Source organism: Nestor notabilis, unplaced genomic scaffold (genome assembly GCF_000696875.1).
Source record: "Nestor notabilis isolate BGI_N333 unplaced genomic scaffold, ASM69687v1 scaffold1144, whole genome shotgun sequence".
Taxonomy (NCBI): domain Eukaryota; kingdom Metazoa; phylum Chordata; class Aves; order Psittaciformes; family Psittacidae; genus Nestor; species Nestor notabilis.
The window spans coordinates 14,634-31,375 of NW_009926637.1; the positions used below are offsets into that span (position 1 = coordinate 14,634).

The window sequence follows — 16,742 nt, forward strand, 5'->3', positions numbered from 1 at the left end:
TTTACTGGAAACAGTGCAGAGATAAGGATGCTGTCTGTCAGCAGAAATACTAGAGTTCTTGTATTTAGTGAAAACTAAATATGCACAGACAATTTGAGTGGGTAGCAGAGAATATTATTTGTCTGTTATGCAAATAAAACTTAAAAATATGGGGAAAAAGATTAATTGTGATATTGGTTAAAACTGTGACCTCTGAATGCTGTCTTAAAAAGTAATTCGTTATTTGATTTGTCTGGTGTAATATATTTCACTTGCTCTCATTTGCAGGAGGATGTTGCTGCAGAGAGGAGAAAACAGGCTGTGGTAGAACAAGTGATGGTGGATCAGTTATCTAGGTAAGTGAATTTATAATGAAATATTTTAGTTTTCCCTGCAGAAGAATTTGTATCTGTGTGGATTTTTTTGCGTAAGAGGTGTTTTGATCATCTTGTTCAAAGTCTTATGCACTCTATGTAGTGTTATTTGCAAAAATTCTTTAAGTGAAAGGTCTTTTTAATTTAACTTAAAATATCAGTTTAAAGTGCTATGTGTAAGTTTTTTTTTTTTTCCCCTGAATATAGCTTTTACTTTTATACCTGAATCTAGTTAAAGGGCTTTACAATAGCACTAGTTCTCAGCAATAACCCTCTTGCACCTCTGCAAAATATATGGATGCCTGCTGTTACAAATTACGCTTCTTCAGTATTTCTTGCCTTCTCTAAAAATCTTAGCTTTATTAATATTTCATTATTAATATCAACACAACATCACTGAGGCATAAAGGACTATTACACCAATGTTGAGAAGGTAGGGAAAAAAGGCACAATGATGGATCAAGTTGATCAAGGTTGCGTAGGAAGGCTCTCTTAACTTCATTGCTGTGCCTGTAGCTCCAATAAAACATTGCTTCCATGTATAAAGATCCCTTTATATGTTAAGGAGAAAAAAAAGTAACTTAGAAGTAAAGATGAGTATAATAAAAACATCTTTATTATCTTTAGTATTATTATTATTCTCATAAACTTGTTCACATTTTTTAAGCATGCTTTAGCAATTCAGGGCTTTATCCAGGTTGTCTGGTTACAGCAATATAGGATGGTGCAAGCTAGTTTAATACAGTTTCATGTTACCTTACCCTTGGTAAAAATTATCTGTGGGTAGGTCTACAGTATGTTGCATTCTGTGGTTAGTTTGCATTTGTACTGATGTTATAGCCCATCAGATATTAAGACTTCAAGGTTGAAATATTGTTGCACTTCAGCATTTTGTTTCTTTGTTACTGCATTCCCACTGCAGTTTAAATGACCTGTGTTGTTTAAAAGTCTGTTGATGCTTTTACACTGTTTAAAAGCTGAGATATGAAGAAAGCTGCCTGAAGAAACAAGATTGTCATGAAACACAATGTTAAATTCCAAGTGACAATGTAGTAGGATTTAAAATATGGAAATGTTCAGTGCAGAAATACCCAATTTTCAAAGAAATGCTTGTTCCATATCATATCTCTACAAAGGTATAGGTAAAATAGATAATTACAGAGATTATCTTAAAAATGTGCTGGTTGTGTTGAAGTGTTTCAGTCCTTCTGATGTTGGATTAAACATACCAGTTTGTGTATCTTGTATCGTGGATGTTCATTTTGTGCTTAACCTCCTTCAGCTGCTTTGCCTTATTTTTTCCCATGCAGCATTCCTTCTCCTATTCTGAACCTTTCTCCTGTCAATGTCAAAACAATATTCAGGAGTGCTGCAGCTGCATCAGGATGAACTTTTAATTTAAAAAACCTCTCTGTTTATGTTCCAAATATAACTGTGCCAGTACTGCCAAACAAATTGGTATCAGAGAGCAGGATGTTAATCGGAGAAGATTAGTTCAAAACTGTTGCATGAAAAAAATCTATTAAAGGAAACACAAAGGTGTTTTTATTTTTTTTCCTTTTTTTTTTTTTTTTTGTTAATAGAGCCAATGTCACAGTTAAATCAGTGTATCTGATGTGTGCAGAGATGGATCTCTGTAGATCAGAGAGCAAGTTTATAAAACTATGTTAGCAGTGCAAAATTGTTATTTCCTTCTGATTATGAACTATTTCAATAAAGAAATATAAGAATCTAATTTCTTTTTAAAGGATGTCTTCTTTTGTTAACTTATTAAACTGATACAGAGAATATCAAAGTACTCAGAAACCAATGAATCTGTTTATTTTCTGCTCAGTGGGAGTTTGAGATCCTGTGAGCAGTACTTTGCGAGAAGAAGTGCCAATATTTTCGTTGGGTGATGTCACTGGCCAGTACGAGTAATCTGGTGCCAGACAAAATCTGCTGTCACAGATTTTGGAGGGAGACATGGATAAAGAATGTCACTGGTGGAATATTTACAGAAACAGTGGAAGTGAGAAAAAAAACACCTTCTGTAATCCTAAGATTTATTTTTCTATATACCTATCTAAAATATACTTAAAATAATGCATGTATCCATGTGAAGTTATTACATAGAATATTATTGCATATAATCAATTTTGAGTAATAGACCTCAGAACTGGGAAAAACAAACAAAAAATAAGCCCACAAATTTATGCAAGCTTAATGGATAACTCCCAAGATTTTATTGCTGTGTTATTCTTCTGTTTTGTTTTTTTTTTGCTTTCTTGAATGAGAATATGTAAGATCTGAAATTCAAACTTACTAATAGTCAGAGGGCTTCTCCCTGCTTTTTCTTGTTAGAGCTGTTATAAGTGATCCAGAGCAGTCCATGCCTGCTGATGTTTATAAGGAAGCTCGAGAACGTCTTCAACCTGGGACAGCACCAATGCGTCTTAGAAAAAGAACGCTGCATGAAACAAAGTACATTTTCTCTAGCAAAATACATTTCCTGCTGTAGTTTTTACTGGTTTGGGCTCTACAAAGTCTGTTTGCCTCTCTGGATGTTTTATTTCTGGCTTGGATACACCAGTGAGGCCTTTTTTGTAGCCTCCCTGTGCTTATAATTGCCTAGTGGGACCTTTTTGTATGGATACTCAGTGTATAATGGTTGATTCACAGGGTTTATAAAACCTGGGAGAACATTCTTAAGCTTATGTTGATATTGTTCATCACAGGATTTTGCCAGCCTTTTCTGAGCAGTTGAATGCTTGCAATCCTGTCATATCCTTTTACAGATTCCTTTCCTGAGGTGCATAAAATTGCATAAATATGCATCCGTAATGCTAATGTAGATCTTCACAATGTAATCATACTTTTCTTTCATGTTTTGATTTTTTGCCACCATGATTAACTATACTGATGCTTAAATGTCATTCCTGGCCTGTGAGAATTGAAACAGTAACTCTAAGGGCTTAAGAAAAAACGAGGAAACACTGTGATCCTTAAGATGAAGGGAATCTGCAGGTGTGAGTTTTGTTGTGTTAATCCTTCTCAACATGCAGGCAAACACTTCTGCTTTGTACATTTTAGCATCCTGCTCTGAAGTCTTTCTCAATAAACATCATCTTTGTATTCTTAAAAAAAAAAAAAAGGGCAGCAATAAAACCAGTTTCAATCTCTTGCATCCATCACATGGACAAATCTCCGTGTCTGGAACTAGTCATATGTCCAATATAAAATATCTAGATGGGTAAAGCAGCCCAACCTGGGTATTTATGCAAAAAAACATTGATTCATGGAAGTATGCTGAGTGGCAAAAGTTTAATTCTTTATATAAGTGTGCGTAAACAAAATACCCCATTCATATCTGTGCCTTCTGTGAATGTACTCTTCATAATATATAATTACAGAACACCTTCCACGTTACAAGTCTGAATTACTTTCTAATTCAACTATGCAAGATCATCTCAGCCAGTTGCCAAGGATACTGCATTTCACATTTTTTGCTGTTTTGAAACAGTTGCTTTTTATGTAAGGTTTCTCTGTGAGCATATAGGTATCATTAACATGCTGCATTATTTTCACAGAATACGGACCAAATCAGGATTAACTGAAAACATGCTCTCTAACAAGTTACGCTTTGATAGTAGGATTATATCGAGGTAATCACAAATTCTATGAAGCTTTTTAATTCTATGATTTTATGAATGACGGTCTTTACTCTCCTGAACTAATCAATTGCTCCAAATGTTTCTGTTCTCTATGTTTAGGAAAAAGTACGTGCTGTGTGGGGGGGTGTGTGTGTGTGTATATATGCATAAATGTATAATACAAATTTTGACATGGGTGGTGCGTAGTGGCTTTACAGTCCTGTTGTACAATGTTGAGATGCGTAAGTAATGTTACATTACCATCATACCCATACCTCCATGTAGGACAGTTAGCACAGAGGCTGTTTAAAATAGTGCTCTTAGCTGTTGTGCCTCAGTTGATGAAAAATTATTTTAGCCTGTGCTTGAAGCCCAGCTGGTAACTCAGCACCACACAGCTGTTCACTCACACCTCTTTTCTCCCCACTGCCCTGGGTGATATGGGGATGAGAATCGAAAGAATGTAAACCCCATGGGTTGAGATAAGAACAGTCCAATAACTAAAGTACAATATACTACTACTAATAGTGATAAGAGAAATAACAAGGGGAGAGAATATAAAACTAAAAGGGCAAAGGACAAAACCAGTAAACACAAGTGATGCACAATACAATTGCTCACCACCTGTGGACCAATACCCAGCCTGACCCAAGCAGTAAGCTTGGCCTTCTGGGTAACTCCCCCCAAGTTTATATACTGGGCATGATGTGCTGTGGTATGGAATACCTGTTTGGCTAGTTTGGGTTAGGTGTCCTGTCTCTGCTTCCTCCCCTCACTGGCAAAAACATGAGAGACTGAAAAATTCTTTATCAGGGTAAGGACTACTTAGCAACAAGTAAAATGTCAGTATATTATCAGCCTTGTTCTCAGACCAAAGCCAAAACACAGCACTAGGAAGAAAATTAAATTAGTAGTACCAGCTACTAGAAAGAAAATTATCTCAGTCAAAACCAGGGCATAGCCTTGTCTGAGTTTGTGGCAACTGCTGTGAATGGAAAACATGGCTTTGTGTCTTGTTTGTAGCTCCTTATGTATTAAACTTGCAGGCTTAGGGCATCTCTGAAAGTGCCCTGAGTTGAGTAGCAGTGGCATAAACATTCTTCAGCTCTGAAAGTGGCATTTTTCTGAAGAAGTGAGCTGTAATAGCGGTTAGACATAGCTGGGGATTCAGCCACATAGCTTCATATACTGCAGTAAACGCAGTAGTCCTGGTGTAAGTAATCCTTTAGTTAACAAGTGAAAATTACATTGGTATATTAAAACATGAAGCCTTGAAAGGTGTTTTTAACATTATGGAGAATGGCATATTGCGTTAAAAAATGTCTCCAAATCCAGAAGTTGAAGTCAATGGTGTGTTAGGGAAAATAGCCAGATACCTCTTTCAAAGAAAAATATTTTGCAATATGCAACATTGGGAATGAAATTCACATTTCAAAGCAAATGTTTTTTTTGTTTGGGTTGAATTGGATTTGTATAGATGCAAAAACGTTAAAGGCGTTTTTCAATTTTCCTTCTAGAAATGGTCGCGATGCTTGTAGACAGTTGATTGGATTTTTTTTTGCATGTGACAGATCCCTTACTGTGTATGAATTTCGGCAATTTGGAAAAAATAGGTAGGATAAATTGCACTTTCATTTTTTTAAAAAAAAGGCTTTAGAAAACATTTTCACCTGTATCTAAGAAACTTAAATAACTTTAATTGCTTTAATAGCAGTTTTGAATTATTTCACAGAACAAATGCCTTGCCTTTCATTCAGAAGGGAGTTTATCAACATCAGCGTGGACAAAAGAAGGAAAAAGCTTATGATCTTAGTGACTTCTATATTGTAAGTGTTCTGCTGAATATAAGGCAACTTGATTGGTGATTTGACAGTAGTATTTAGATATTCGAGTTGAAAATTGTGATCTGAGTTTCAGGGAAGACCAAAAGTCTTTCCCCTTGGTTGCATTTGCAAATTAAAGATTTTCAGGGGTCTGGATTATTTTGCTGTCCCACGTTTTAGACATGCCATTTTTGGTTTGAGATAAAGCTGTAGTTTGCAATTTTCCCACTAGAGGGTGTAAGACTGCAGACAGTGGAGTCCTTTTGTGGGAAAACTGAACAACTCTGGAAGGAGAGAGTCCTGAAGATGAAGTAGACCAAAGTACTTGTTAAAAATTAGTAATCTTTACAAGGTTTGCTGGCGTTTTTGACACGAGGCAATGATGAAATATTTTTTAATCATGAGGAAATTGAAGGTTGTTTTTAACCTAAAGTTTGAAAATGTGTAGAGAAAGCTTTTGAAACAATGGTAAACGTGATCTACCAGCTAGTCTAATGGTTCAGTACAAATCATACTGCATCTTCTCTACTGATGTACTTCTGCAGTGGGTTACGTGCTCCTGATTTATAAGTATTTGAGCAATTTTTCAAGTACAGAGTGTTTCCACTGAGTTCTTCACATCCTCCTGCAAATCTTAAGTTTAGTGCAAAACCTGTTTTTGAAGTATTGAAAATAAAAGAAGACAACATTACTTTTTAGAGTGTTTAGACTAATCACCTGTCTAATCCTAACTATTTATATGTGCCTAAGACATAAGAGTTTCCGAAATGTAATAGATTACTTTCTTTACGGTATGGAGGTTGAAGCTATTTTTTAAATGTTTAAGGGGTTTTTAGAGTTTATTTATTGTCATGTGTATCTTTGCAACCTGCACATAGAAATGTGCAGGTTCTGAATAAAGCTGTGTCTTAAAGCTATTAAGAAAATGTATTGTGACTGAGTTTGATAGTTCTTTGGGCTGATGTTTTACCTCTGAATGTCCATATCTGCAAACTGGGGTTCTGGGCTGACGTTAAGATGTACAAATGTCTCACAAAGTGGAAATGGCTGAAACACTTGCACAATAACTGTGTCTCTATTTCCTTCCCATTTATAAGTTTTGCAGGCTTCATAATGCAATCCTGAATTGATATTATAGTTACACCTATTGCTTTTCTTTTTTCTTTCAGTCTTCTCAGCATTTTTTGCTTTTAGTTTGCTGCTTTTCTTTTTTCTTTTGGTCTTCTCAGCATTTTTTGCTTTTAGTTTGCTGCTTTTCTTTATCTCTCCTTCCCTCTTCTTCCAAACCAAAATGCATCTTTAACTTCACAGAATGTGTGAGGTGTGTGCTCAAGAGAGAAGAGGAATTTTTGATACTGAGACTATACTGGGTAATAGAACTATATGCTACTAATTACATATTTGTGTTCAGTATTTATTAGTGAAATACAACAATTTTGAAGATAACTTTATAGTTAAGCATTGCAGGAGTTACTTCAATTTTGGGAAGGCTACTTTTCAGTTGTTTAACTCAAGTATGATTTTAGATTATTGAAAGTAACTGTGGAGGGTTTCTTCTAGTCTGAGGGAATTTTATTCTTGTGGAGTCAGTGTGGCACCTTCTGTGACTCTCTTCTGTGGTCCAGTGAGATCCCATAAGGATGAAGGGAGAAGAAAAATTGGAAAGTAGAGCCCAGCTGAGGAAACAGTCTTGTGTTTGTCAGCTGTAGATTAGGCAACAGTAGGCCCTCTTGCTAGACAAACCGGTATCTAGAGAATAATGTGTCATATTGGAGCCTGCAGCTGTTTTTATTTAGTACTAGAAAAGCTCTTTTAAAAAGGTTAACTGACCTTAGCTACACCTTTTCATCATTTCATACCAAGGCTTTTAACAATCACTTGGAAGTCTTGCAGAATGTATTTTATAAAATACACAATCTATCTGTAAATCACTGTATGCTTTACCAACAGGGAGCTAACCTAACTTTCCGAAGTGCTGATCATAACCTTCCAGAAAGTGTTAAGCAGAACCCAGTTCTCACCCTTCGTGTCATAAGTATTGATGAAGCAGCTATGGATTCTCTAAAGTAAGTGCAGCTGTTTTTCAAATTACCTTTCCTTCTTTAAGCAAAAAACATTTTTTAAAATAAGAGCTTCTAATATCTTACTAGTCATATTGCTAAAGAAAAATATATTTAGGCTGTTGTTAGGGACATTAGTAATATATGAATGTTTTGTAATTCAGTCACTTTCTAGAATGATGAGTAATTTTAAAATAAGAGTTATGAAACTGTCTTGCTTTGAAGTCAGATGTTTATATATGCAAATACTGAAACTTATGTGAGGAACTAAAATTCCATGTTTGGGAGAAAATGCTTTTTTTGTCATCAACAATATTATTATTGAATCTTTTGTGAAGCTTATGTTAAAAGCTTGTATCACTCATAGAATCATAGAATGATTTTGGTTGGAAGGGTCCTTAAAGATCATCTAGTTCCAACCTCCCTGCTGGGGGGAGGGACTCCTCCCACTAGACCAAGTTGCTCAAAGCCCCGTCCAACCTGGCCTTGAACACTGCCAGGGATAGGACAGCCACAGCTTCTCTGGGCAACCTGTGCAATTTCTTCCTTACATCTAACCTAAGTCTCCCATCTTTCAGTTTAAAGCCATTCTCCCTTATACTGTCACTACATGCCCTTGTAAAAAGTCCCTCTCCAGATTTCTTGTATGCCCTCTTTAGGTACTCAAAGGCCTCCCAAGGCTGAAAAAGCCCAGCTATCTAAGCCTCTTCATAGAAGAGGTGCAATAGGCCTTTTATAATAACACAAGTGTGTGAACACAGGCAGGGGAAGGATTGGAGGTTTTGCTTTTTAGTTTTTATTTTTCACTTTCTTTTTCCTCCTTCCTAACCTTTCATTTTTCCAGAACCACATTTGCCACATGTTGTGCCTGAAGAGGCACCAAGACAGGATTTCTGCACTTACTCTTTCAAAATAGGTTTTAGTAAATTATGTTGTTCCATAGTCTGAAAGATGGAAGTCTCTTAAATAATTTCCACATGATTAGGTGAATGGTTAACTTTGAGTATGTGCTAGTTCTGAAGGTATTTTTCTCATTACAATGTGTATGCTAAGGTAAACTGTCTAGAAAATGAAGTGTCTTTCTCTGGGGTTTCTGGTTTTTACTGTGAGTGTGCTGGTTCGTAGCACAAATAAAATTTCAGTATAAAATTTGTCAAACTGCTGTGTTGCCTGAACATGACAGTTACTTAACAGTGTTGGAAATACAGTCAGAGCTTAATTTGAGACTACTCAAATTTTAGTGAGGAGTGTTAGCCAATAGCAGGCTATAGCTAGCCAATAGTAGTGTTACAAGGCAGAAATTTTCATAAAATCATGGAATTGTAGAAAGGGACCTCAAGAGGGGCATCTAGTCCAACCCCCCTGCTTAGAGCAGGGTTTACTACAGCAGGTTGCTCAGGGCTGCATTCAGTTTTGTTTTTAAATATCTCCAAGGACGGAGACTCTGCAACCTGTGTGGGCAACATATTCCAGTGTTAATCACCCTTGCAGTCCAAAAGTGTTTCCTGATGTTTAGAGGGAACCACTTGTGTCTCAGTTTGTGTCCATTGCCTCTGGTCCTGTCACTATGCTCCACTGAGCAGAGCCCTTCTCAATAGTCTTTACTCCCTCCTCCCAGGTATTTATACACTAAGATCCCTCGAGCTTTCTTTTCTCCACGCTAAACAGTTCTGGCTCTCCCAGGCTCTCCTCATATACCATATGCTTCAATCCCTTCTTGACTAGGAACAGCAATAACAGAATCTCAGTTAAATACATTCAGTATCTACTTTTGTAGATAGACTACTTCTGTTAGCACAACTTAACTGTTACTTTTGTTTCTGCAAGTGTTCAGACACATGAAGCTTATTCTCAATTATGATAACATTCACTTTAAGATCCCTTTACACTGAAAGATTTGCAAAGGAGCCATAGTCAGCTAGCAGTACATAAAGCAGTAAATTCAAATGTAATTGGTTATAGAAATATTTAGTTGTATGATGCGTAGTGCTAATTGTTCCCTCTATGCAAGGTTTCCACAAAATAAAACACAATATAATTTAATTTCAGATGGTTTATGTAAGACATTTTACATCTCAGAAGTCTGTCATTCTGGTAAACAGCTTTTTCTTTCGTTTGTTGCTAATCTTATACCTGTGAAATTTGAAATTGATCCAGTATTATCTCTGAAGGCTCCAGGAAGAAGACCGGCTTACTGGTCTTTTTGGATTTTTCTGCTACCTATGGTGGAACAGATTGATTGTTTGTTTGTTTGTTTGTTTGTTTTTATAGTTGCTCTCTGTGTTCTTTTCATTAGTGACTAAATTTCAGACTGTGAAGTCTGTCTTTTTCTTCTGAATGGGGGTGTTATTGAACTTTGTATTCTATGGTGCATAACTTTTGAGTCCTGTTATCTCCAGTACTGTACTCGCAGAGAATCCTGCTCAGGTACATTCTGGAAGGTCAGTTCTAGGCTTTCAGAAACACCTGTGCCATGCTGTCACAAGCCATGAATCTTCTGGTTCACATGTGTTTTACAGAGAGTACACTGTCCTTCAGGGTGGTTGCTGACTTTCCAGTTTAGGTGGTTTGATATAGGAAACTTTAGGGACTTCATACCCAAAGGGGAGATGAAAAGTCTTAATAGACAAGAGGGAGGTAAGTCTTTGGCCTCAGAAAGCAGAAGGGAGGAGTAGTCCATGGCAAGGCACTGATGAGCAAGCAGCTCAAAGGTGACAGTTGTTCTTTTCCATTTGGCTTCCTATTCTGATTAAAACAATTATAAGACTTTCTTCTTTTTAATTTTGTTCTTCCACAATTTTGATTTGTTCTTCCACAATGATGATTTTTTTCATTAACCTTTACAATAATTTCTGTTGGGGGCTTCAGGGAAACCCATCTCAGTAGGGGACTTGCCAGCAAAACACAAAATTTAACCATAATTCCTAGGTCACACCTAAAATACACTAATCTAGCTTTTGGTTGCCACCCTTGCTACGTATTTTCTGAAGAGAGATTGTAGCTACTTTATATCATTTAGTTACCAACAGGAAAATATAGTTGCTTTAACAAACCCTTCCAGCAGTCTGAGCTGAAGAGGAGGGCTGTGTTGAAGTAAATTTCTGGAGATTTTAGACACAGAAGGAATTATCCATGATTAATGAAATAGTAGAAGAGCTGTGAATGGAATATTGTCAGAAAGGAATTTCTGCATATCTGCAGCTATTCAGCAAGGACTTTTGTGTGTGCCCTCTCAAACTCGAGGAATTGGATCCTATGCTTATATTTAATTCTTAAACTACCTATATAATATTCAGTATGTGTTTTAATACAACTGTTTTGAATTCAGTAATATTACATATAATTTCACCAATCTATGTTAATTTTTATCATTTTAGAGCTTCTATGGAATTAAAGGAAGAGTGTTCTCTGCAAGTGGTTGATGACAGCAAAGTTCTCAAGAAGATTCAAGGTTTGTGTCTACCAGAACCCATTTGATTTTAACTTCTGTATCTCTATCTTTACAGCTCAATGCAAAGAACATTAGTGACATTATAAAGATTTAGATATTTAACAGAATATTGCTAGAATCTGATACCAGTATAAATCAATTATAAAAATACTTCCTCCTCTCTCTTTCTTTAAATAAACAGTCTGGCCTAACAGTAGTGGAGACACTACAGAATAATTGTGAATGTAATCAATAAAACATTAATCTCTGCATTGACATAACCTCTAAAAAAATTGCTGAAACGTAACACTGATCCTGTGTTAAACTGTCATTAAGTTAAAAAAGCTATTGGCAAAATGTACAAACAGAATCTCATTTCTTCAGTTAATTTTGTGCCAGATATTTCTTTTGGCCATTATTTCTATACACTGATAAGTATTGGGTTTTGGATTTTGTCTTTTTTTTTAATTTTTTTTTAATAGTGTTTAATATTATGCTTATTAAAATATGTGAGTATAATTGAGTAGGATAGTCTGGAATATGTAAATAAATGTTATCTGGTTCCTACCTACGGTCTTTAGGACAAAGACATAGCTTTGTGTTTAAAATTATGGAAAGATGTTTATGCAGTGCTGTGTATTACCTTTGTAACCCATGGGAAAGAAAAACTGTTGAACTGAAAAGCTTCCAGCTTGTAGAATCTTCCCTATTTCCTATCATTAGCTAGACCTGTTTTAAGCAAACACTCTTTGGTCATTAAAATCTGTTTGGACATTTACTTTTAGAAAAATCATTGGACTACTAATTAATGATATTGTTTGATCTTTAATTACTGCATTTTTTCCTCCCTCACATAATACACACAAATGGATTTCTCAATTATCTGACTACATCTAAGATTTGCAGGTGTGGCCTGGAAGAAGGTTATGTTTATATACTTCAAGACATCTTTTAACATATATCTGAGTTTGAACCTCACCGGAAAACATTTCCTTCTTTCATCCTCCCACCTATTTTGCTTTATAATTGTAAATACAAGTAATTTGAAGATAAATATGATAATAGCAGATGACTTATGTTAACAGAGTATGCTGAGAAACTTCGATATCCTTAAAGTAAACCTGCTATCTAAAGATTTTGATAAGGCAGTTGCAGAAATAGTTGTCTGTGTACCATTTTTGAACAATTTTGCAGAATTACTTATATTTGTTATTGTTCCCATGTGTATTTAACATATTTGTACAATGAAGGAGCAACTGTGTCCCGTAGTGGCATGTTTGTATTACCCAAGTAGTGTTCCTAAATTGTATTTTGAACCATGGTATGTAATGAGTTCCAGCAGAAGTAAGCAGTTTTATAATCTGAGCATATAGAGAGCAATAGCCATTCTTCTTTCTGTGATCTCAAAAGTTTTGTTAGATATTGCTGCTGCTTCATAAGATTACTACTCAAACATTACGTAACCAATAGCTTAATTTTGAACTGACATTCTCTCATCAAAATGAAGGAGCCTGAATGCACTGATTATGTCATTTTAACCAGCAGTATCATAAGTAGTTGTGGTTTTCTTTACTTCGGTATGAGCTCCATAACAAGTGGCTAACTTCAGGTAAACATTGTGTCTTTAGGTATACTCAGAGAGACGCTAAGTAAAAGAGGAGTTCGGGTTATAACAGGCATAGGAAAGTATTTCCGACAAGTAGACAAGAACAGAAATGGTTTCCTCTCTCAGGCAGCCTTTAAAGAAGCTCTAAAACTATTCCATTTGGAAATTCCTGAAGGGGTAAGTCTGGCTGAAACTGTAATCTCGGCATTATCTTACTTAAATTGATGGAATCACTTCTTTACTTAAATCTATGGTTTAATAGCTGTTTTTCCCAAGTTTGCTCCCCTCCCTCCCTTGTGGTATAGTGGCATTTCTGCATTCAGTTTTTTTCTTGTGATAATATTGTAATTTCATATTATAGCAATTATTTTATTCTAGGACATAGCGAAGAACTTTGGCAAAACATTTTTAAATTGCAGGACTTTAAATCCCTATGGCTTATTCTTGATGACAGCAAGAGTGGTAAGGTCGACTATGGAGAATTTACTCATGCCGTATTTGGAGAAATGAACGAATACAGAAAAGCGTTTGTAAGAAAAGTAAGTTTTGTTGCAGATATTCTAATTGTAGGTATTTTGCAGTTTAACTTGAGTTAGTTACTGATCATGTTCTTGTTTGTTTTGTTGGGGTTTTTTTGTTATTGTTGTGCATTATGTGCATATAGTAGTTGACATTTAAAGGTTTCAATAAGTTTATCAAAATAAATGTAAATTAAAGTACTGGATGCTGTTCCATGATTGAATTAGTTAATTCTAAACTATAGAATTAATTCCAGTTTTATTTTGAGTTTATGCATATGTATGGTATTCTTACATTTCGGTGCAGTGTATAAAGCATCTGGTACCCTGAAAATATCTCTTCCAGAAGTCTGTTTCCTTATTTTGGCAGATCACTATATCTGTATGCAGATTTTTTTCCCCTTGGTGTCTGAAATAGGAGACAATAATACTTCCCTCCTTTGAGATCTACAATTATAGTCATTATATTTCTGAGACTTCTTGCATTTGAAATGTCCCTTGTTATATGTCTATAACGTAATGTGGAGCCATTTGCAATATGAAACACTAATTACAAGCCAGCCAATAGAGTGCGACTGGATATCAAAATCAAGAAAAATGCCATATACTTTCATACTTTTAATAATGGAGGCTCTGACTCTCCTAGCCTTATGTACTGTGCAATGTGTATCTGAGTAAACTGAAACGAAAATGAAGCTGCTGTTAGCAGTGCTGAAGAGGCTCTGTTGAGGCCTCTGTCGGAATGACACAAGAATCTTGGTAACTGGAGGAGACAGAAGAAGTTTGAATTCTGATTCTAAGGATAAGTTAGAAATTTTGGAGAGAAGACGAATTTTTTTTTTGAGTTGGTGAGGGGACCACATTTGATGTGAAAGCCTTTGAGATAAGATAATCATTAAACTACATATTCTAGAGTAATTTTCTGGTATCTGATGCCTTACGTTAAATCAGTAAATTGACATAATACATTGCACAAGATCTAAAAATATGTGCTAGGTAGTAAGTATATTTGATCTTTACATCTTTCCACTTTTTCTCCTTTTTTTTTTTTTTTTTTTCCTTGTCTTTCCTTTATAGGCTTATATGAAACTAGATTTCAGCAAAACTGGGAGTGTGCCTATGGTAGATATCAGAAAATGCTACTGTGCAAAGAAGCATCCTCTAGTATTGGCAGGTAATTCACATCAACAACAACAACAGAAATACGTAACTACTGAAGTCATCTTGTTAGCAGAGATACCAGATCCAGAAACTGGTTGCAAATACAAACTGTTTTCATACTGGCTCATACTTGAACTGTTAGGGAAAACTTTTTTCCTCTGATGACCGCTAATGTGTCTATCTACAACATGACTATAAATAGTAACGGAGTACATATACACAATTTTAACACTTGCTTTTTATCAAGCTGAAAATACTGCATATATGCAGAGTAGTTCCTTTCCCTGCATGTGTAGGATTACATTTAAGCAGCTATTTCTCAGCTTGGGTGTACAAGTTACCAGTGACACATATGATACTAATAGTTTTCACTTGGGAGGATACTTTCATTTTCATATTACTGTTTTCCATCAAAATATGCAACATTTCCAACTGACACTGAATATATTCAGCATTTAGAGTTCATTCTGAATAAATTCATTTATTTCTGGGACAGGATTGTCATAGTTTAAAGAGGAAATGTTGGTTTCTTCATTATTTTTTCAGGATTCTCAAAAATGTTTAAACTCTGCCATTGAAAAAGTGGGAGTTTAAATATTTGTTTGTCAGTTTCTAAAATAACATCTCTGTGTACCCAACTCATCATTGTGAAAGTCTCACTAGTGTCCTGACCCTTCCTGTTTTACCTGTTAGAAGAAAAGATGGGTTTTGTATTGGCAGTGATTTTAATGGTAACAAATGAAGACATACGGTGGTATAGGGATGTTCTGCATACAATTTTTCCGAGTACTGTAAAGCTACATTTTTCCTTTCTTTGTTTCCTTTTTCTCAATGCTATGAAATCGTGTTGAGTATAATCTTTAAGTCGCTAGAACACACATGTAAATTGCAGAACACTTTTTTGAATGTAAACTTGCATCTTAAGTTTTTCCTCGTGCTTTGTACTTGTACTACATTAAATATATGGTTTATTACAAGAGAACTTCTGAATTCAGAATTAAAATTCTAGTTAACAGATGCATTATTCAGTTTTTGCAGTAATTTGAAAGAAAAAATCTTCACGATCTCATAATTAGTTGAAATTAGTCTCATGTTTCTGCTGATACTTAATGCTATGATGTGCTATTAAAGTAAGAGGATTTCTGCAGCTGGTATTAAGCGAGCCAATGACTTAATTCTGAAATCAGAGTATTTGTTCAAGAAAAAATATTTGCAAGCTAAAATGTGAAAGTTTCTTGCCTGAAGTATATTAAATTCTACGTATTCACTGTTCTTGAAAATGTATTTAACAGAAAAATATACTTTCACAGGCAAAGCTACAGAAGAAGAAATAAAATCATCATTTCTAGAAACATTAGGGGAGTCCTGCAGCAACCCCAATGAAGTGTCCTATTCTGAGTTTGAAGATTACTATGAAGGATTAAGCATTGGAATCATGGATGATGATGATTTTGTTAATATCTTAAGAAACCCTTGGGGAATTTAGGGTGGAAGATGACAAAAATGAAGAAGAGACTTTTACTAAATAAGGAATCAGCTAAATAAGGGAGGATCTAGTCTTGATGTGCATTTCTTCATAATTAGTGTCTTAAACTGATTTCAGGCACTGAAAATTTTAGCTGCTTGCAGAATAATAGATGGCAAGTTTCTTAAAGTGTCCACTGAGTCATGCTAACCACTTTTGAAATTTATAAATGCTATTCATTCCTTTTCATTGGAAACAATGAAGACTGTTTCCCATACCAAAAGGCATAATTTACTTGATACTAGAATGAAATGGCTTATTTTAAAATAAGGAGTAATTAGAATACTAAAATTCATGAAGGGGTATATGTAGGAAAAAATTTAGTTCCATGATGCATTGTGAAAAACTTTAGATTTAACTGTGTAAATATCAATGGTGTTTTTTCTTCAGAGTTTTCTTCTTATAAAAATAATATGTTTATTCTTATAGCATACCTTGTCTCGTTTCTTGTTTCTTATGCTGGTACTTAGCTTGAAAGAGAGCAGGTCATCCTTTTCCAATTTTGAGGATGTCTGCAGTACTCAAAGTGCAGAAGTGTTGACACCATTTAGCCCTTCGGCCTGTAGACCATCTTGATCTTATTTTTTCATCTTTGTCAGACATCTGAAGCTTAGCATCAAATCCCAAAGGTTTC

The 16,742-nt window shown here is 35.2% G+C and overlaps 1 protein-coding gene across 1 annotated transcript; it reads left to right on the forward strand.

Annotated features, from left to right (window-relative positions):
• Nucleotides 1-279: 279 nt before the first annotated feature.
• Nucleotides 280-16,069, forward strand: CAPS2 (calcyphosine 2). Its single transcript, XM_010013613.1, has 10 exons — nucleotides 280-335; nucleotides 2,697-2,816; nucleotides 3,923-3,997; nucleotides 5,718-5,811; nucleotides 7,759-7,874; nucleotides 11,246-11,319; nucleotides 12,927-13,081; nucleotides 13,324-13,443; nucleotides 14,500-14,596; nucleotides 15,894-16,069. The coding sequence occupies exons 1-10, from the start codon at nucleotides 316-318 to the stop codon at nucleotides 16,067-16,069; spliced, it is 1,047 nt and encodes a 348-aa protein (XP_010011915.1). The 5' UTR covers nucleotides 280-315.
• The last annotated feature ends 673 nt before the right edge of the window (nucleotides 16,070-16,742 follow it).